Source organism: Cucurbita pepo, unplaced genomic scaffold, assembly GCF_002806865.2.
Source record: "Cucurbita pepo subsp. pepo cultivar mu-cu-16 unplaced genomic scaffold, ASM280686v2 Cp4.1_scaffold000173, whole genome shotgun sequence".
Lineage (NCBI taxonomy): Eukaryota > Viridiplantae > Streptophyta > Magnoliopsida > Cucurbitales > Cucurbitaceae > Cucurbita > Cucurbita pepo.
Window position 1 is genome coordinate 111,335 of NW_019646448.1, and position 23,608 is coordinate 134,942.

General features: G+C 37.6%; 1 protein-coding gene across 1 annotated transcript; it reads right to left on the reverse strand.

The window, feature by feature from the left end:
• Positions 1 to 787: 787 nt before the first annotated feature.
• LOC111784205 (glucan endo-1,3-beta-glucosidase 12-like) lies at positions 788 to 2,546 on the reverse strand. The gene is made up of 2 exons (XM_023664988.1): positions 1,025 to 2,546; positions 788 to 942 (listed from the first exon to the last, which is right to left on the reverse strand). The coding sequence occupies exons 1-2, from the start codon at positions 2,367 to 2,369 to the stop codon at positions 908 to 910; spliced, it is 1,380 nt and encodes a 459-aa protein (XP_023520756.1). The 5' UTR covers positions 2,370 to 2,546; the 3' UTR covers positions 788 to 907.
• Between the last annotated feature and the right edge of the window lie 21,062 nt (positions 2,547 to 23,608).

The following is a 23,608-nucleotide window of genomic DNA, read 5'->3' on the forward strand; positions in this document are numbered from 1 at the left end:
AATTGAGTACTAAATTGTTGTTTTTTAACCCCATGTTATCTAAAAGAGGTCAAGAATTGAGATAATCTGTGTAGTGTTTTTAACCAATAAGTAAATATTAACTTATTAAATAATAAGTAAAATATTTAAATATTTTATTTATTTAGTTTTCATTAAAGTTTTTTTTTTTTTTTTTTTTTTTTTTTTTTTTTTTTTTTTTNTTTTTGGAAATTCCAAACTTCAATTTCAAATTCTATAGTTTTGAAATATCGTTTGTTAGGGAACCTTCTTCTAGTAGAAGGGTTTTAAAATTTTAAGGAAAAATTCGAAAGAAAAAATCGAAAGAACCCATATCTATAAACAGTGGGTCTGAGCCAAGTTTCTTATGAATCTAAGCCCTATGTTTGTTGTTTGTAGTACAAAAGTGATTGATTAACCAAATATTAAAAAAAGGCTGGTTGTTAAACTGGCATGAAAATAATGAACTTATATGAACAACAGAAAAAGAACGCAACTTCGAAAAAAGAAACAACAATAATAAAATGAGGTCACAGAACGCATAAGGAACGAAAAGGAGGTAATAAAGGCTATTCCCTTTTCCTCTATTGTCTGCCCATTTCTCAAACCTAAAAGACAAAAGCTGTCGACAAACAAGAAATCATTGTCGTTTTGTTATTGGTTCCACAATTAAATAAATATTTAGAGTGGAAACACAAAAAACAGAGAAACAGGTTGGAAAGAAAATCTGGAAACAATAATTTTTATAACCAAATATTTCACTGTTACATACAAATAATAATATATTACTACAACCCCCCCCCCCAAAAAAAAAAAAAAAAAAAAAAAAGTCAACTGTCACTAAATGAAATTAAAATGCTGTGTTTTCTTTTATTAGTTTCTATAAATATCTATCGCGGCCTGCCCCAGCTTAGTACCCTGTAGGGAACTCGCAGTTTCCGTACTCTGCAACCAAAAAAACGACACCGTTTGTCAGATTAAATATATAATACGGTTATATTTATTGAACTTTCAATTTGGTACTTACGGGGAGGTTGAGTAACCACGTAGGCAACACCACCAAAGTAGCACGTGCCACTCGCACGGCCCATCTTCTGGTAATAGCTATTGAACGCGTACGAAGCGTGTGCCTCAAGTGAGTTAGGATTGTAACACGTGGAACCTGGCTGAATCGCACCACAATCAGCACCCCCCTCTCCACAGGCATAATCCAAACCCTCCCGCAGCTTCTCCGCCGCCGCGTTCCCATTAGCCACACACCAGGTATCCCCTTTGGACGGCGGCACCTGAGCCTTACTCCCGTTCATCGGCGTCGGAGTCTCACTCGCCATGTCCGCGAGTGTGAAAGGGATCTGATAAACCTCCTCCTCGTTGGGGTAAAACAAACCGTAATTTCTCTCAGAGGTGGGCCCCGGTTTCTGATTCTCATTGAACAACGCGAACAGAAAGACGTCCAATGGGTCTTCTGGTCTCAAGGGGGTCCCTCTCCCTGTCAGAACTCTCCTAACCAAATTGCCGTTATACGACGCCGCATTCTCCTTACTCGCTCCCACTTCCTTCTCCTCCCCTATCGACGGCCACCCAGTCTCCGTAACCACGACCTTAACGTCGTCGTATTTAAGCGCCATCATGGCGGCGTAAACAGCGTCCACTTGAGCCTCGAAAAGACTGAAGTATTTCAACCCATTGCCGGGGTCCACAACGCCGGAGTTCTCCCGGAAGAGAGCGTAGTCCAGAGAAATCTGGTCGGAGTTAGCGGCGTATGCGAAGAAGGGGTAGGCGTTAACCATAAGGTAAGATTCGGTCTGGTGGAGAAAGTCGAGCATGGGTTTGATGACTGGCTCGATAAGGTCCGGTTTGAAGGAACCGGAGGAGGTCGGGTAGGAGGAAGCGAGGGCGGTGAGGGCAATGGGGGAGGAGACTTTGATGGAGTCGTGGAGGTTATATTTCTGTAGCGAGGAGTAGACGTTTTTCATGGCGGGGATGAGGAAATTGGTGGTGTTGTTGGGGTCGACAAAGACCTCGTTGCCGACGGCGACGGCGTTGATTTTGGTGGCAGGGTAATAATTAGAGATTTTGGATTGGACCCAATTGTCGGTGAAGGAAGAATCCGCTGCGGCGGAGGAGAGGAGGTGGTTGGAAAGAGCAACAACGATGGAGATGTTGGAGTTGGAAAGGGCAGTAAGGACGGCGGCATCGGTGTCATAGACTTTGATGCGGTGGATCCCTTGCTGTTTGAGGAGGTCAACAACTTTGTGGGGCGGGGGAAGGTTGTCGGCGATTCGGCCGTAGTTAACCCCAATCAATCCGGGGTCTCCGAGAGCGGTGGCGGAAAAGAGAAGAAAGAGGAAAGGGGAAAAGGCGATGGGCATGATTAAGAAGGTTTGGAATGGGTTTCCCCCAAAACTGTGATTATATAGAGAAGAAGAGAAATTGTATTTACACCGATCCTCACCGCCTTACTGATTGGTGTGAATTTGTTGGAGCCGTTTAGTTGTCTCCATTCCTGGCATCTCGGTTTTTGTTGATTGATGAGCTACTTGCAACACTCATTCTCATCCATTCCCTTTTGCCCCAATTTTTTAAATTATTATTAAAATCTTTATCTCACCTACACATTTTCTCTCTCTCTCTCTATAATATTAATTGCATTCACATAATTTCCCTAATACTTTCCTCTACTAATTCTATTTAAGTCCTCCACTTTCAAATACTATATTTCTTTTTCTTATTTGTTTTCTGTTAACATCCAAACATCAATAAAATCTCAACGCCAACAACCCAATATTTAATTCAGATTAATTTTTGTAGTTTGTAATACATTTTTATTTACTCTACTTTTTACGATATGGTAGAATATTAATATCCAACTCATGGATGTCCAAATGTTTATGTCTCACATCTCAACGAATGCCCTTCTTATTTAACTTTTTAAGATTCGTGTAGGTTGGCGCATATATTCATCATATCAACAAATACTATACACAAAATTTTACAACAATGATTTAAACCTTTGTACGTTCAATTATATAAAATGCATCTAAACTAGGATGAAAATAGAAAAACAATAAAGTTCATACATAAATTATGTCCTACACTAACATAGGCTCTAAGTAACGATACGCGTTCCAGAAAGAAAAAAAAAAAAAAAAAAAAGATTTTCGGCGAGGGTTGCTAAGAGAACGCACTATTTTCCCCAAGTTCCCACATTAAACCCTAGGGTATCTAAGTAGCTGCCCTTCTGTTGAGTCGTTGTTGTACCGTGAGAGAGAAGCAGTAAGATTGAGGTGGAGGATCGATAACGCCGCGAGACTTTGATCATTTGCGAGCCTTAGGTGGGAGCGAACCAACGCCGGGGTACGTCGGGACAAGGAGGACAAATGCACCGTTAGGGACAAATGGATGACGACGATCTCACCGGCGATGGCAGTCAGGTTCCGCGATTAGGGTTTGTCGGGACTCTCGGGCGAGGAAGACAGTGCAGCGGACGCGAGTCGGTTCTTCGGGTATCTTGCGAGTTCGCCTCAACCAGCGTACGGCCCGTAATTTTATTTTTTTTAATTATAAGTATAGTTGGTGCTCAATTGGTGCTCATCTGATCACGGGAGTATAGTTGGCGACCCTCAAGTGTTTATGTATCACTAATTACAAGTATCATGATACCGCTGAGGAGGATTGATAAAACTATAGATTGAAACCAAGCTGAGGCACAAGCAAGATTGAAGGCAACAAGTAGACAAGAGTGATATGAACCAAGACATCTCAATCATACAATATGAACTTGAAGAAAGTTGTGAAAAATGTTGTTCAAATTACCACAAGATAATGTCAAGTTCTATTAAAGTTGAACTCAAGTTGTAATTAATTTCACATTAAGAAGAATCAAGTCTTCATATATGTAACAAGGGATTCAAGATACTTCAAATAGATGACTAAAATCTAGATTTTTGATGTTTTATTAATGTATTTTAAGTTTTAAGATTTTTTATTTATTTTTAGATTACATTTACATAATAACTAATTATGGTCATGAAGTATGAAGATTAAAAACTCTTCAAATGACTTATGGAAGGTTAAGGNAGATGACTAAAATCTAGATTTTTGATGTTTTATTAATGTATTTTAAGTTTTAAGATTTTTTATTTATTTTTAGATTACATTTACATAATAACTAATTATGGTCATGAAGTATGAAGATTAAAAACTCTTCAAATGACTTATGGAAGGTTAAGGGTTTCATTTTGAGGCTATATAAAGGCATGTATGTTATATATGTAAAGGAGAATTAAAAATGTAGTAAAAAGAGCATTTGTGTTTTTATTTAGCCAATGACTAAGTTTTTTTNGAGAAGAATTAAAAATGTAGTAAGAAGAGCATTTGTGTTTTTATTTAGCCAATGACTAAGTTTTTTTTTTTGTAATTCTATGCAGTTTAAGCTACATGTTTAGAATCATTCAAGCGTGACATGATCAATGTTGCTTGGGAAGTGATTTGAATCTCAAACTTGTAATCTGAATTTTACTTTCTCTTGGAGGGGCTAAATATTCTTACCTTTCTTTTAGCTAAGGGCTAAGTTTNGCGTGACATGATCAATGTTGCTTGTGAAGTGATTTGAATCTCAAACTTGTAATCTAAATTTTACTTTCTTTTGGAGTGATTCCTTATCATTAGGGCTAAATATTCTTACCTTTCTTTTAGCTAAGGGCTAAGTTTCTTTTCAATTATATGTAGTTTAGGTTGCATTTTAGAATCATTCAAGCTTGATATGATTGATCTTGCTTGTGGAGTGATTCGAATCTCAAACAAGTGTTCTTGCCTTAGATGTTCAATCAACAAGATAATCCGCTTCCTTATCAAAGAATGCCAAAAATAGGCTTGATAAGACAGAGTACGACCCCAAGACTTAACCTTAAAAGTCGAGGATCTGGTATGAGTTTTAGCATATGGCTCTGGAGTTAAGTTCATTTATATGAAATATGAATGTTCGCCAAAAAAATGACTACTCACAAAAATCATGTTTACTCTTGTTGGACAAAAAATTTCCCAAAATGTACTATAAAGGAGAGACATGGTGTCACCTTTCAACCATTCCTAGGCCTTATGGCCTAAGTGAGCTACTATGTAACACATACGTGTATCGCAGCATGGCAAGCTTTGCAAGACGAGTGTCTTGGGCATTTTCCTTTGAAAATAAGTTTTATGAGAATAGTATCAAATGGTATTGGAGCTCTGACATTGCGCCCCAACTCCTATGTCAAAGGTTGATATGTAGACCTAATACCCAATACGGTTTCTGTAAATGGCTCGACATGGAAACAAGAGAGTCATGTCTCGATAGAAATCAGATGTTCAAGATGTCTCGATGATATAGTTGATTCATGAAGTCAATGTCAATAAGTGTTTTTGAGTGAGTAGCAAGGCTGGTGACATCACTTGGGATGACATCATGATGTATGAGCTGTGTTGTTGGGAACCTAGATGACAATATGATGACGAGATGAGATGCAGCGTTACACATGAGAGACATTGGTCTTAGAGGCAAAGTCGAGCCAAAGGACTTGACCTAGGGACGAGACAAGTTGATTAGAGTCGTAGACAATTGAACATGCACGCACGAGTGACATGTGTGGCTGAACAAATTTAGATTCCGCATGACTTATGCTTGATTGGCAAATAAAAACTTCGCTTAAGGCCCAACGAAACCACAAAATCGAGTAAAAAAATGTAAAGGAGGCTTGAGTTTTTCTTAAGACTTATGATAAGCATGTCAAGATGAAGACACCACATGATTGAAAATGTACAATCATGATACATGGCATGTGCCTCGTATAAGATCGAACAGGGAATTTGGAATTTCTTGACAGGTTTCCTTTTCTCTCATGTTTGGTGGTCCAATTTTCTTTTCGCTTCAACCATTTTACCCCACGTAAGACTTTTTAGTTTAACTGGACAATTTTTTTTTTCTTAGTCTTTGTGTTTGTTCTTATGGTCTAATTTCACTCCTAACAATAAAAAGAAAATTAGAATTAGAATTTTAATATGAAAACTACGCCATATTCTTCAAGTATTCTTGATGGAAATAGATCGAAAATTAGAGGCTAAGTTTGAATGATATTCCGGAGAAAGGTGAGTAGAAACATCCCACGAAGAATGGAATTAAAGAAAGACAATAAACATATGGCATGGGTGTGGTATTCAAAGTAAACAACACTTTAGGCCAATTATGAATGATGTGGTTTAGTTTCATAAAACATGTTGCCTCACCAATTACTTCAATTCTCTAGAAATATTAGGCTGAGTGTTAGTATTTGGAGTATTGTGGCCTAACATGATGTTGTCTACACCCGGCTATGTCCCACTATTCATAACTTGGTCAATGCAAGACTACAAAAACTAATGGAAGAGGCCAAATAACTTAGTACCCTATGGGGTGAGTTAATTTAACTTTGATGACTTTTTTAGCTAAAAATGATACTCCATTGATGTGTTGCAGTGAGTCTAATACTAGGGTAGGTGATTCCTTTCTATCAATTACCGATCTTAATCTAGAAACAATAATGACAGTCAAGACCCATACTTCTTTTTTGGAAGAGCCGCGATAAAATCTATGGAAACACTTTTTCATGGTGTTTGTGGTACACGAATATGCATATAAAATTTTTTATACGGTTATATTTTGTCCATTACCTCCGGAAAACTAAAGCAACTTCAATCATCGTGCACAAAACTTGTTACATAAGAGAAAAAGAAATAATAAGAATAATAATGCACATAATAAAAGTTGGTGGACCTGTGTTTGTCAAATGTATATAAAAATAGTAATAAATGAAGTCCATTTTTCAAAAGCGTGTTTGTTGCATTGAAGACGTTTCTTTAATTATGCCAATTGACAATAAACCATATTTCATATTCTCAACCATTTATTAGGGAGGTTTGTTGGTTAGCTTCATTCAACTATTTTATTTCTCCCTTCCAAAATCCACCAAAATCAATTTTATTCTAATTTTTAAACTTTAAATTACTAATTTAATTCTTCCACTCTCTCAATTTAATAACAATTAATATTCAATTTCTTATCTAACAGTAAACTAATTAAGTTTAGAAACTTATAAAATATTTTCAAGTTTCTCTCTACGAAAAGATTTTCGTAGAAGATTGCATTTAAGAGGTAAGAAAAACGAGTTGTTTATTAAAGCTATAAAGACTCTAAGAAATGGGCGATGAATTTGAACTTAAATTTCCAATTTGGTACCTACATCCATAATTGCAAACAAATAATGTGACTAGCAAACTTTAATAAATAAATAACTTAAGGATTACTATTCTTATTTACTATTTCTTAATTTTCCAAAGCCTTTTCCAAATTGTGTACAACTTTTATTTATTTATTTATTTATTTATTTATTTATTTATTTATTTATTTATTAAACCCAATATCAAAATTCATGAATCTAACTAAACCCATGAAAAGTAAAGTCATAAGTAGAAATTGAAATCGTCTTATAACTAACATGTTTGTCTAAGCTAATACATGACCTTAGTTAATGGGAAAGAAACTATTTTAAAGCAATATCCATCACATTAGAAGTCGTCATCTCAATGGTCTCTTTCCTTTACTTAAAAAAAGTTTAAAAGTTGGAAAAATAACGAGTGTTTAAAAATCCCCCTACTCCTAAAGTCATGAAATGTAAACATATACCATATGTATTACGATTGTTGGTGGTGTAGTACTTCTCTATGCACGATTCTTGCTCATGGACTCAATATATGAGTTTGTTAATGCACCCTTACCCTAATTGGTAGAGTATATAACTTGTAACAAAAAGAAAACTATTTTCTCCATATCCCAAAACTCACCACATGATTTCTCCTTGGAGCGTAGTCAATCGTCTTTTTACAGAACAACCTCTCGAGTCTTATGTAGACTCGGTCCGTGAAGAAAAAATCATCTTGGGAAGAGGCCATTATAGTAAGTCGATTTTTTAATCTCTTTTTACGTCTATTTATCACAATTTCGTTACAATCCTCTTAACTTAGCATTAGAAAAAATTACCAAAATCCATTGATATGTTCTAAGAAATTCAGTCACAAATATTTGTAAAAAGGGGATGAGAAGTAAAAATTAGCCTCGCTTCTAAATCTCAGGCTAAGAAACTGAAGATAATTTTGAACCTCAATCTCGCTGCCAGATCACCAAAGCCACAGGTCCGTGACCGAACAAAGCCAGGTTCTAGAGCCCAACTCAAACGTGCGTCTAGCTAGACCGATCCCGATCTCGGTCCAACAACATTTACAACTAAGTTTATTCATGTAACATCTGAGTCTCGATGAGAATTAATTACTAGATTTTTCTTTTTAAATTCGAATTCCATTTTATCAAGGATATTAGATGCCATATTTTAATATGATGTAGAAGAAAAAAATGCTTACAAAAATGTTACGGTAACCAAAGAAAAATAAAAAAAAATAGTAAAAAAAATTAGAAAAATCAATCAAAGTGAACCTCGAGAACAAATGGTTATTATGATCTCTTTTCCGAACGAGGGGTTTGGATCATCCAAATCCATAAAAACAAAAAACGAAGAAGATTAAGAGGTATGAGTTTTAAGTTTTTAGTTTCAGTTTTCCTCCGAAATTGAGAGATTTTTTTTTGGAATTAAGATTTTTAATACAGGAAAAAAGTGGAAGTTGAATCAGATCAGAAGGCAAAGTTCTTCTGACTATTAAGAACGATAAATTCACGTATTTTAATTTTATTTCTATTTTGAATATGATTATTTCTCTATCACATTTAACAAAATGGAATAAAAATAATTTTGATGGAAACATGGATTAAAACTCTATCATTTTGGTTAGTTTTGGTGAATGAACCAATTTAACTCTAGTTATGTAAGAAAAGATACAAAAATTTAAATAAATTAGAATGAAATGGCAAAACTAGTTGGATTCTAGAAATTGTATGCATAGGCGGGTAAGGAGAAGACACATGTTAGGTATAGAAGCGGTGAGTGCGTCCAGATGATCGTAGGACGTTTGTCATGTTTTGAGTTATGCAATGCATCTGATAACAAGCAATAATGCGCGTCAAGAAAATCCAACTTAACTTGACAACCAAAGCACGACCTGATGTAGAAAACTGTGACCGAATTGATTGCTTGACACTATCTGATTCAGACGCGCCTGTTTGTGCGCACCATGTGTCGCATAAGGAGCACTCGTCTCCTTCCCAAGCGTGTGTGAGGTGATATTTTTTTGTTCGTTCGATCTCTATTCAACTATTTTTCATTCCAATTTTGATACTCGCCATACTATGACTTGAATTAAGACCGGCAAAGAAATTTAAGAAAATATGGAGCTCCTAACATATGAAAAAGTTAGCTCAGGAAGGTACACATCATCCATGTAGTAGACACTCAGACCTTTTCAAGCAATACTTGTACGGAACGCTAAAACTTGCTAGCATGCGAGAATTTCTTACCTTAGGTCACGAGAATATATATGTTCAGGACTTTAGAAGGCCAATATTGGGTGGGAATGTATTGTATATATGTTATGGAAAATTACTGATATGCCTCTAGGATGAGATTTCAAGATGAATGTTGTTTTAAATGCTTTCCGTTGTGTTAGAAAGGAGGATGAGCTATTGTGATCAATGCTTCAAATGATTGATGAGATGTTATCTCCCCGTTGAGTTTGCATGTATGTTTAGTTTATGATTTTGGTGCTTTAGGTGATTAATAGGATTATCTCACCAATAAGCTTGCACGAATGTTTTGATTATAAATACTATGTTCTAGGTGATGATATGATAATCTCCCCAACAAACCATGCGCAAGAGAACCAAGTTAAGAATAGGGCGCTAGAGCTAGAGCGGTTTCTAGTAAGCCAATCACCTAAAGATAGGGAGTAGTGACAAAAGGTGTAAACCTATGTCTACCCAGAAATTAGGTTAGCTACGAGGAGTTAATCCTAATGTCCTAGAAATGAGAGACGAGAATTAAACTGCCCAGACGTTCTAAAGAATCTAGTTGACCTGGATAAGGTAGCTCACCTGGATATTAAACTACATTCAAGAATCTAGTTGATCTAGATAATTAAACTACATTCAAGAATGAATAAGGTAGCTCACCTGGATATTAGTAATATGAACGGTCACTCTAGTATTAGTACAATCAAGTTAGGTCTTGGCCGGTCAGGATAGTGCATAAAAATGTCTAAACTGCCCAAACCTTATTGAAGTGACCCAGGGTCTCCTGAACATGGCCTCTGTGCTATAAACCCATCCTGAGAGGAGCGTGAGACCACGAGATTGATATAATAGGTAGTCGACACACGGGCATCGATCCCCCAAAACTTAGACTTTATGATCTTTTGGGATGTGCTAGGTAACCGACCATATCGGGACCGTGACCCATGCACGCACCACTGTTTCATGTCCCACGACCAATCTCCACACTTAACCTGACTAGGTGACATTACCCATTTGAGCTAAACATTTGAATTAATTGATGTCATTAGGTGAATTAAGTTCTTTAATACGTCCTAACTCGATGTTAGAAAACTACGTAAATGGAGTTGGATTTCGAAGAGCTGGTCCAAGCTAACATCAAGGATAATTATTGACTCCGACTTACGCCAACCAAATAAGTGGTCTTATTGTTGAAATGCCTTCGAACTTGGCTAGATGACTTGCATGAAATATGAGTGACACATACCTTATGGCAAATTTACATGTCACATTCTAATGCTCGGTTTATGTGATGCTTACTATGATTATATGATGATATGAGTATTGTGTAATGTATATACTTTCAGTATGTTATGTCATTTATATTATGATATCATGTTCATATTATGCCTTGGAGACATCTTTGAGTCATGCATGATACTAGTGAAAGTGATGTCACATATATGTATGCATGTTTTATAGGAAAGTGCATCATAACCATGTATTATATTTTTGAATTATGAGACCTCATGTATGTTGTATGTCATAAGTATGGGAGAGTTCTCTACTATGTCTTGTACAAACGCATATACAATGATACGATACACATTCCTTTCCTTCCATTGGTTTCTGGCAACGTGAGTGTGTGCTAGCTCCTAACTAGTTCTAGGGGTATGTATATGAGCTTGCCATGTGAGTTCCTGTGCGCATGCATGAACCGTGTATAGAAAAATACTACACAATAAACATTTCCATAAGATAAAATAGAGCCCAAAAAACAACCATGAAAAATAGGTCCCACACTAAACCATGATTGCAGGTGATTTCATTTTTCAACCCCAATAGTTAGACTATTTACTAAGTATTTTTAAATATTCATACCATGTTTTCTATTTTCCAGGTAAAGGTAAGATACTAATGTACGAATGATGACGTTGCTATGGAAGTCATGAAAATAATGTTAGGATAGTTGTAGTCATAAGTTAGGTTAAAGCGATGCTTTTCGATTAAGTATTTGTTTTATGTTACTTTTCAATTTTAAATGAATTTTGCGAAGGTTGACAACGTTTAAACTAAATTATTTTAAATAATTTGTTTTACACTTAGTAGTCCAGACATGCATGTAGTGGTGATCTTATTTTAAATAAAAAAGTAGGGTTGTTACATAACGGGAGAAATAATCCATTGCTACATGAGCATGCAAAATGCATAAGGTCCCATCACTTAAATGCTCAATTTGGTGATACTGACGTATATAAAATTTTCACACATTTTATAACTTTACCCTTTAATGAGATGTGAACCAGTAGACATTTCAAGTTCATGGTATCTCGTATAGCATACACAATCTTTACAAACGACACCAATGATGTGACGAGTATTTTTTTTTTCCTTGAGTTCAATAAATATATATTTAATTTTTAAAAGACTTTTAAATTATAATCTCATTTTAAGTTATCTTTCAATTTAATCAACTTGTTCATTATTCATGTGTGAACAAATTATTAATAAAAGTGTATAAACAAATTATAAACATTTTTTCTTACATAAAGCATAATACTAAATTTATTTTATTTATTCAATCTAAATATTTCTTAATAGAAAATAATAATAATAATAATAATAATAAATTTAATTTTATTTATGTAATATTTGAATTTTGTAAAATGGGAACACATTAAAATATTAATATAAAATATGTGTGATTACTACATGTCGGCATCCGTCCCTCAATCCAAAGAAAATTAGTTTAAGAGGAGAAGGAGTGGGTGTAGGGTTAAGGTCGGCACCGCCGCCTTTGGTGTTTGAAAAGTTTAAAATAATTGGATCACTTGGTTACCAACTTGCCTTTCTCTCTTCGGTTTTTCTCACCTTTCACATTAACATATTTAATACAATTTTAAAACAATTTTAAAACAATTTTAAAACAATTTTCAAATGCTATCATTATGATGTATCACATTTTTCCTTTCTCTGCGTCTCTATCTTATATTATTTGCTTGGATTACTTAATTCTCCAACCATTCTACTTTATTATTTTTTTAAAATTCAATTCCTACTCTTAACTTTCAACTTTATTAATATATAATTTTATTTTTTAAATCCACATATTCTTCATTATTTTAAACTTAATTTTATTTATTTGTGTATTTTATTAATAAATATAATATATTATTCTCACGACTCGATTTTTGAGGTTTCGAATCTCAAGACTAATGCCTTGGATAGACCTCCTCTGTGACCACATAGCTCCTAAACATCCTCTCACCTCTACCTAAATTCAACAAAAACCAAAAACATAAAATTTAAAATGAGATGAGGTATAAAAATGATCAATAAGTAACCTATTTATAAGCCCTCATCGCATCCAATTTATGGTATGTTTCCATCGATTTTGCTCTAGAATTTAGGAAGTTCGGGCCTAATTCTACAACTATCTGAGCTTCTAAAAAGACTATGAAGTTTCGAGAGGTTCTCTAACATGTCACAGACTCTACCGAGGCCTAGAAGTTTTTTCACCGAGTTCAAGTGTCGTATTCCTGAACGACGTATCTCATCTCTAAGGTGAGCTAACTTTTATGTTCTTTACATTTAGTCAGCTTGCATAGCAACAACAGTGAATGACCGATATCCTTGGTGGAGTGACTATGTCCATTTTCGATAAATAAAGACATCTGGTTGTCTTGACACACTAAAATATCTAGCCAAAGCCTCATTCAACGATATTGCCCTTTTGCTCCTATCGCTTGGCAAGGAGCTAAAGGACTAACCGAGGCTGCTGCTAACATTAAGGGCGTACCATATGAGATAGGAGGTGGAGACTTACGTGATACCGTAAACCCTTGTCATGGATGTTCACTAGCTTCTTAAGGGTATCTAGGCAGTTTAAATCTCATCTCAAATTTCCAGGCCACTTGAGGCCAGCTCCTCATGACTAATCTAATTTCTAAGCACGAAGTTCTAGACCTATGATTGTCGTTCCCAATCCTAGGGTGCTTGATCAACTCAAAACATACTGACTTAAGTCAACGTGAAGCTGCTTTAGCTCTAGGACCTTGATTTAACTTGATTCACTCATTCATGCTTTGTTAGGGAGATAACCCTATCAATTACCTAGAATACAAAATTCATAATATAAACATTTATGCAAGCTCAACACGGAGATAACATTCATCAATCACCAGAAGCATAGATAACAATATCTCATTCTCCTTTCTAGCATGACGAAAGACATTAGAAACAGCATGCATCATATATTCTCATCCTAGGGTCACATATCACAATGTCTCATTCTCCAAAATTTTTCTTCTAAAGTCCTAATCATGCATATGCTAATCACTTAATGCAAGGAAGGCTCGCATGCTAACATGTCCTAGATTCCTGATAAGTATTACTTGAAGAAAGCTTACTTGGCTACTTACTTGGGTGATGTATGTCTTTCCAGATCCGTTTTTCTACGTGTTAGGATTCTTAATTTTTAAAATTTCTTTGCTAGGTCTTGTTTAAGTTAAATGAATGCCATTATTGAAATGGAGATGAAAAAAATAGAGAATGGGAGTTGAAACGGGTAAATAATTTCACCTCACACGCCATCAGGCGAGCAGATGGAATGAGGTCCACGCGCGAGTACCCATGTCATCAGGGAGGGTAGGCACACTCTTGCCTTGACACCTGGTGCGCTGGGATTGGGTATTTCAGCCTCCTATTCTTTGGTTGGAACCGCGCTGGTTGTAAGTCCATGGTTTTTCCTCGTGTCTAATATGTGTCCCTATTGTTGTACGACACGTGTCGTCTCTAGCACCCTGCGTGTGTCCTCTCTAACGTTTGTCACTCGACTTTTCTGTAAATGACTTTTCAAAATTCAATCCAAATGCACAACTAATATTGTTTATTTAGCCTAAAAAATAATGTTATTTTGCTTAAATATTTCTATGTAGATGGAAGATTACTTTTACTTAATTCTTTTATTAAATAATAACTAAAAAGTTATTTTATTTTAAAAAAATTAAATTAAAATAAAGATAATAGTATCACTTCTTGGGGCAATTTTTGACTATTATTATAAATTGATAAACAAAAAAAATATTCATAATTAGATTAAAAAATAATAAGCATGCAAATAAACTTATAGATTAAAAAGAATAACAATACTAAATGATAAATTAACGTGTAAGAATTATTTGAAGATGGATAGTTGTATTAAAAAAATTCTAAAAATTGATAAAAAAAAAGTTTAAATTTTAGAAAAGGAGGTGAGCAAAACCAGAAAAAAGGGGAAATAAACCCTATATTCCCCACTTTGGCTTCTTCTTTATCCTTCCAAACCCGCAACACAGAACCAAGCCGAGAATGCCTGCAGCCGAAACCTATAAGCCTCAGCTCAACCTACACACTTGGCCCAATCTACAAACTCAGCCTGAGAACCCAAAGCCCAACCTATAACGCCTCCGCCCAACCTATACACCCACCCACCCACCCCACCTACAACACCCAACCTGAAACGGCCCAAAGCCCACGCCTCAACACCCCAGTACCCGTGTTGCAACCCGAAGCCACCTGCACATGTGTCGGCCTCTTACTGGACCATGTGGCACACCTGCAGCGAAATCACCCCCTCGGCTCAGTTGGCTTAAACGGCTCGGCTCGACTCCACGGCTCAGAACTCGCTCCTTCGGCTCGGTAAAGGAAAAGTTAGTTAGTCAAATTCCACCGTTCCAACCAACCCCAAGCTCGATTTGACCTTGTTTAAGGAAAATAAGGTTAATATAAGAGTAAATTTCTCAATTTAAATTTGATTCAGTTAAGAATTCTTAAACTACTAACGAAACGGGATGGATATTCTAATAGGAAATGACGACCGACGATAATTGGAGCAATTTCATGGAAGGAGCGCGAACATACTCAAATTAGGAAAAAAGCTGGCTAAGACCAACCAACTAAGTGGTCTCATTTGGTTATAATTGTGTGTTGTATGATGACACGTGCTCGTCGCTTTGCACATCTCATAAGCCCATATATGCACAAACTGTTATGGACTGATATGTATATGTTATGATATATGATTGTTATGTTGTATTTAGTGTATTGATATGTTTATGATATGATATGTTGAAGACATGCTTGGGATATGTTATGTGACTATTATGATATATGATATGTACATGATGAGAATTTTTATGTATGGAAGCATGAAAATGTTATGATATCACATTAGGCGTGTAATATGAATGATATGATATGATTGACATGACACACAGTAAAAGATATGATAAAAGATGTGAGAAATGATATGACAAAATGATATGATATGAAGAAACGAGTGGGGTTGTATTATATGATGATGAAAATGGACAAATGTTGGGACCTCATGCATTATTTTGTGCTCATGCATCGGGGGATACCCCTTCTCCTTCACGATAGTACGGATGCGTATGGTACAAGGCAGGAAACGATCATTATGTTTATCATAATGCTTCCCTGACGGTCGCTATTCCTAACGAATGTCTGACATCAACAACTACTAGAGAATACTCGCCCGACCAGAAAGGTGTCGAAGAGGTGTGTGAGCTGAGTGGTGAGTCTATACTCGCACATGTGGACTGTGTGTAGAGAAATTAAGTACACATCCAATTGCCTATTTAGGATAGCGAAAATAGACTCTTATGATAAGTCTCATTCATGAAATTATATATTATTGCATTTAACCCTAATAGGGGTGTCACTTATGGAGTATTTCTTATAATACTCAAGTCATGTGCTACTTTCATTTTTCAAGTAAAGGCAATGCTCCCTTGTACGACTGACTTGACATCGCAACTAGGAGACTATGACACATGCTTAGGGTAGTTTCGTAATTTAAATTTAGTAGACTATAGGTTAGAACATAATAGTTGTATTTTCATTTAGTAGCAATAGGTTAGTATAAGGAATTTTTACTCTAAATTAGTTTTCCTTATTTCAATTTGTATTTGTTTGTTTAAAGACCTCGTAATGACTCTAAATTTTCCTATTTAACTTAACGTCATTACTATACATTTAATGTAGAATTACTTTATTGAACTCTTTATAATTTCAACATTAATTCATAGCTCATTTATTACCTCGTGAATAAGCAAATATAAAGAAAAGAAAAGAAAAGAAAAGAAAAACAATACTGAATTAAATACCTTCTACTAACCTATATTTTATTAAATGAAATTATAAACCAACCTATACTAGTCGATGCTATTAAATTTAAATACAATTCAACCTATACTAACTTCTACTATTAAATGCAAATACAATTATACTATTAATTTTGAAATGCAAATCTATGCCATGCATTTGCCATGGTCACGGGATTTGCAATGCTTCTGTTGGTCTCATAGGGGCGCCTTGCCTTTATCTTAAAATGTAGAAGCACGAGGCTTGAATATTTTAAGAATACTCAGTAAGAGACCCCCTATCGGATTATGCAACAAGAACATGCAAATACAATGACGGGGCCTACCATATCAGTCTAATATTGTAAGGATTCAGATTTTATTTTTTTAGATTTTATGTTTGAGATTTTATTTTTGCTGCAAAAAATGAAAAGATATTATGTTATGCATTTATTCTTGCTAGAAAAGGTGCGCGATTTCCGACAAGAAAATTATTACCTTAATGGAAATGTTATGAGACCCTTATATTCCTATGTTCAACCCTTCTCTTTCCTTAAAAACGATTTTTGTCTCCAAACTCCTTTCTGTGTCTGAGAGAATGGGAACTGTTGTTGTTCTTTCATGACTAGCTAGGGCTTTACCCTTCCGTAATGTAAATGTGTTGAGGCAACTAGCGGAGCCGATGCGAGGATCGGTGGGATGCCGTAGCTTTAAGAGAGAGGGGCGGAGTCTTCACCTATGCCTTCCCTTCTTTCATTGAACTGGGTCAAGCTGCTTGCTTCTCTCGAACCTCGGTAAAGCATACATACATACCCGGCAACACAGCCAGCAAGACCAACCAACCAAAGAAAGGGGGCTCGATCCATTCTTCAGTTTGATTAGAAAGGCTCAGGGGTTTTTGGCAACAAACAAACGACTTTCACCGAGAGTGTTCGAAAGAAAATTGTGTGGGTTGGTTTGCTGGTTTGTCAATGAGTTCTCAGAATCGGTGGGGTTGCTAATCCGGAGGGAGAATCGAGTGGAAGTAAGCATCGACGTAGGGATCGTTGCGTCGAAGAAGGTAGACAGTCGGAATCGAAGAAGAGGACGCTATGTGACTGTCGTAGGAAACGGAGAAGACTGTGTAGTCGTCGGCGGTAGTGCATCTTCGATTAGGGTTTTCAAGGTCTTCCGGGTAAGAAAGATGAAGGAATCGAGTTGGGTTACTTCGGTCTCTAACCTAGCTAACAGACGAACGCGGGCTGCGCTCATTTCGGCCCAATACGAACCCAACAAATGCGTGTATTTGGCTTCGCACGCGTACCTCGTGCCAACTTTGTGTTACAATCGCACTCTTGATGGCAGGGGACTTGCGATTGTGCATCACTCACTTTCCAACGACAAGTGAGCTAAGCCAATTCGTTCTTACGTCGCCTACGGCCAAGCGACGTATGCTCGAGCCTCTGGCCTCGGTTTAAGAAGAAGGTTTTAGAAAACGAGGGTAGAGAGAGATTTTGGAAAGAGAAATTTTGAAAGAGACATTATATAAGCAAGCAAGAGAGTAACAACAACGGCTCACAGTATATAACCTTTGGTTGGGAGAAGTTGACAACTAGTCATATCCCCCTATAGTACATTCTGAGGCATTTCATGTCTGGCAGACATAGATATGATTTTTCCAAAACGTCATACTTTCTAGAAATACAAAAGTAAAATACTAAAACATGGAAAGACATAAAGGGTTTGGCTTGTCATGGGCATGCGGCCATGGGCAACACGCCTTGGACGAGCATACCGTGACATCCTCCCCCACCTAATTAGTTGACGTCTCTGTCAACCGACTACTTTCAAACCTAGCGATGTGGGTGGCGGCGAAGTCCAGATCTTCGGCGCGTTCCCAGTTGGTTTCCTCCGTAGGGAGATTCTTCCATTTGATAAGGAATTCACGAATCTTCCGTACAGGTCTTCCTATCTTCCTAACCCTGTCGGCTAGGATCTCCTCTATTTCTTTGGTGTCTCTTTGTTTCAGATCGATGCTCAGTCTAGTGATTACATTTCGTTGGTCGTCATCTGGGTTATGGTAATAGGGCTTCAAGTTGCTCACATGAATTACTGGGTGGATTTTCATCCATGTGGGTAGCACAACTTTGTAAAAGGTAGCCCCGATCTTTTTAAGGACTTCAATCGGGCCTTCATATTTTTGAACTAGTCTCTGGTCCTTTCGGCTACGGAATCTGATATGTTCTGGTCTCAAATTGATGAGTACTTGGTCTCCTTCTCGGAATTGGAAGGGGCGACGCTTCTTGTCCACCCACTTCTTCATATGCTTGGAAGCTTTCTCCAAATATGCCCGGGTTATATCTGTTGTCTGCTTCCATTCTCTTGTGAACCTTTGAGCTCGAGAATTTTTTCCTGCATAAGGATGATCAATAATATGGGGCAAGGTCGGCTGTCGTCCACTTACAATTTCGAAGGGGCTCTTTCCCGTAGACGAACTCGTTTGACAATTGAAACAATATTGGGCGACATCTAGCAGTTGTATCCAGTTCTTCTGGCGAGCGTTGACGAAGTGACGTAAGTATTCTTCGAGCAAGCAGTTGAACCGTTCCATCTGTCCATCGATAGCTCGAGGAGATGTTTAAAGTCGTTCCCAAGAAGACGAATAACTCAGTCCAGAATGTGCCAATGAATCTACCATCCCTATCGCTGATGATGCTCGACAGAATGCCCCATAACTTTACAATGTGTTTGAAAAATAGTTGGGCTGTTAGTTCAGTCGAATAATTTGGGAGTGGGGACGAACGTCGCGTATTTCGAAAATCGGTCTACGATAACTAAGATGGCGTCATATTCCCCGACTTTTGGGAGGTGTGTTATGAAATCCAGAGGCACACTTTCCCAAGGCCTTGTTGGCACGGGTAGAGGTTCCAAGAGTCCCGAGGCTTTAGCTTTCTCGACTTTGTCCTGTTGGTAGATGAGGCACGTCTTGGTGTACTGCATGATGTCGTCCCGCATATTTGACCAAAAGTACCCCCTTTTGATTAGGGCATATGTTCNATATTGGGCGACATCTAGCAGTTGTATCCAGTTCTTCTGGCGAGCGTTGACGAAGTGACGTAAGTATTCTTCGAGCAAGCAGTTGAACCGTTCCATCTGTCCATCGATAGCTCGAGGAGATGTTTAAAGTCGTTCCCAAGAAGACGAATAACTCAGTCCAGAATGTGCCAATGAATCTACCATCCCTATCGCTGATGATGCTCGACAGAATGCCCCATAACTTTACAATGTGTTTGAAAAATAGTTGGGCTGTTAGTTCAGTCGAATAATTTGGGAGTGGGGACGAACGTCGCGTATTTCGAAAATCGGTCTACGATAACTAAGATGGCGTCATATTCCCCGACTTTTGGGAGGTGTGTTATGAAATCCAGAGGCACACTTTCCCAAGGCCTTGTTGGCACGGGTAGAGGTTCCAAGAGTCCCGAGGCTTTAGCTTTCTCGACTTTGTCCTGTTGGTAGATGAGGCACGTCTTGGTGTACTGCATGATGTCGTCCCGCATATTTGACCAAAAGTACCCCCTTTTGATTAGGGCATATGTTCGTTGCCACCCAGGGTGTCCGACCCATAAAGTATCATGACNATCTGTCCATCGATAGCTCGAGGAGATGTTTAAAGTCGTTCCCAAGAAGACGAATAACTCAGTCCAGAATGTGCCAATGAATCTACCATCCCTATCGCTGATGATGCTCGACAGAATGCCCCATAACTTTACAATGTGTTTGAAAAATAGTTGGGCTGTTAGTTCAGTCGAATAATTTGGGAGTGGGGACGAACGTCGCGTATTTCGAAAATCGGTCTACGATAACTAAGATGGCGTCATATTCCCCGACTTTTGGGAGGTGTGTTATGAAATCCAGAGGCACACTTTCCCAAGGCCTTGTTGGCACGGGTAGAGGTTCCAAGAGTCCCGAGGCTTTAGCTTTCTCGACTTTGTCCTGTTGGTAGATGAGGCACGTCTTGGTGTACTGCATGATGTCGTCCCGCATATTTGACCAAAAGTACCCCCTTTTGATTAGGGCATATGTTCGTTGCCACCCAGGGTGTCCGACCCATAAAGTATCATGACATTTCTGAATGAGCTCCTGCCTCAGTTCTCCTGTTCTTAGGACGTATAATCTGTTTCCTTTTATCATTAGAAGGTCTCCCTCGACCCAAAATTGTCGTGTCTTCCCAGGTTTGGCTAGTTTGACAACGACTTTGGCCGATGGGTCTTTATGTAAATGTTCTTTGATGATGTCGCGCATCGATCCATCGATCTTACTTGAGTTAATATGGGCTAACATGCATAGGGCCGCATATTCGCCCTTTCGACTCAGCGCGTTGGCTACTTGGTTACTCTTTCCTACCTTGTATTCAAATTTGAAGTTGAATTCAGCCAACGACTCCTGCCACCAGGCTTGTTTTGTCATCAATTTTGGTTGATCGAAGAAGTGACAAATGACGCTATTATCTGTCTTCACTACGAACTGTGATCCCAAGAGGTACTGTCTCTAGACTTGTAGGCAATGGACCACAACCAACATTTCTTTTTCGGAGACAGTGTACCTCCTTTCAGCATCATTGAGCTTTCAACTTTCATAAGCGATGGGGAGAGGGAGAGATTTGCTGAAGACTCGATGATTATTTCTCATTCAGTTGAATTCTTTAAATAACAAATTTAATCATAAAAATAGAAAATAGTGGGCACAAACTTGCACCCAAAGTTGGCCAAAATGGCCAGCAAAAATTACGCTCTTCCATTCAACGGGTAGCGTGAATTCAGAATTTTCAAGAGTAAAAAATAACTAATGAAATCTAAGAAACCATAGCTTTTATCTAACACGATACACTTCTTGCAAAAGGATGGTGTGATGGGTCAATCCAAGATGTCTATTACATACCAGATCTCAAGACCAACATATTGAGTATGGGCAATTCACAGAGAAAGGTTACTCGATATTCCTAAAGGACCACCTGCTACACCTGAAGGATAAGTAAGAGCATTTGGTTGCTCGAGTCGAGATAGGAAGATATTGAATGTACAAATTGAACTTAAGAAGCATACGAGAAAAGTGTTTGAGAGTCGCTGCACCAACAAGTGCACCAACAGACTCAGAAATTTTCGATGATGAAGATGAACCACGACAACCCAAAATGCGAAGTTTGCGAGATTTGTACGACTCAACAGATGAGGTACACCTTGTATGTCTTCTGGAAGATGCTTAAAATATCAGCTTTGAAGAGGCGGTGCGAGACACGAAGTGGCAAACTGCCATGGATGAGAAGATTAAAGCGATCCATCACAACAACACATGGGAACTGATAGAAGTACCGAAAGGAAGTCAGCCCATAGGTGTGAAGTGGGCATTTAAGAAAAAGATGAATGCTCAGGGCGAGATTGAGCGGTACAAAGTGCGACTTGTTGCGAAGGGATACAAGAAAAAGGCGGGAATCAACTATGACGAAGTGTTTGCTCCCTTGCTAGAATGGAGACAATCCGATTGATTATTTTCCAAGCAGTCCAATTCAAATGGCCGATTTTTCAAATGGATGTCAAATCAACATTCTTGAATGATGTGTTTGAAGAAGAAGTATATCTCAAACAACCTCCTGGGTACGTGAAAATTGGAGAAGAGAAGAAGGTACTAAAACTGAAAAAGGCACTTTACGAGTTGAAACAAGCACCACGAGCATGGAATACTCGTATCGACATATACTTCAAGGAGAACAGGTACAAGCAATGTCCCCACGAACATTCACTTTATACAAAGAAGAGTGGAGGTAATGTGATACTTGTTGCTCTTTATGTCGATGACCTCATCTTCTCAGGCAACAATGATGAAATGATAGAAGAATTCAAAAACACAATGACGCGAGAATTTGAGATGACGGACTTGGGCTTGTTGAAATTTTTCCTCGATTTGGAGGTTAAATAAGGAGAAACAAGTATTTTTATATCACAAGAGAAATATGCAAAGCAAATTTTGAAGAAGTACAAGATGGAAAATTGCAACCCGGTATCAACACCAATGGAACCAGATGCAAAGCTCTCAAAGTACGATGAAGGAGAATGAGTAGATGCAAAAAGGTACCGAAGCCTGGTGGGAAGCCTTCGTTATCTTACATGCACAAGGCCAAATCTTTTATTAAGTGTCGACATAATAAGCCAGTTCATGGAGGAGCCAATTTATTCACATTGGAAGGCGTTGAAGCGAGTCCTAGGATATGTCCAAGGAACATTGTCACTTGGGTTATTCTACTCAAGAACAGAAGATTAAAAGTTAGTTGGTTACTCTGACAGTGATTGGTGCGGAGACATAGACGATCGGAAAAGTACACCAGGTTATGTATTCTTCATGGGCAACACAACATTTACTTGGCTTTCAAAGAAACAACCGATCGTGACACTCTCGACGTGTGAAGCTGAGTATGTGGCAGCATCTTGGTGTGTGTGCCACGCAATATGGCTTAGAAATTTGTTGAGTAAGATGGAGCTAAAGCAACGAGGTGCAAGCGTAATACAAGTTGACAACAAATCACCAATTGAGTTGGCCAAGAAATCCAGTGAACCATAAAAGAAGCAAACACATTGACGTTCGATTTCATTTTATCCGAGATCATGTGAAGGAAGGAAGTGTGGAATTGCTGCATGTGGCAAGTTAGGATCAAGTTGCGGACATCTTTACAAAACCGCTACCCAAAGTACTCTTCGACAAATACAAGAAGATGATTGGCATAACAGATGGTAGGAGCATTTAAGTTTATGGGGAGTTTTGTTGGAAATAAAGAGAAAAAAAAAAAAGAAAAAAAAGAAAGAAGCAGTTATTAATTTTCGTTTTGAAATTTAGTCAAAAGCCAATCGCATTTTAGTAAAGCAGTGGTTTATGGATGAGAAAACTGTCATAGTTATGGTCAATTTTAGCGTTAGGAAAACTTATAAATAGGCTTTACTTCTAATAGCATAGCAAAAAAACAGCAGAGCAGAAAAAAGAGTAAGAATTAAAG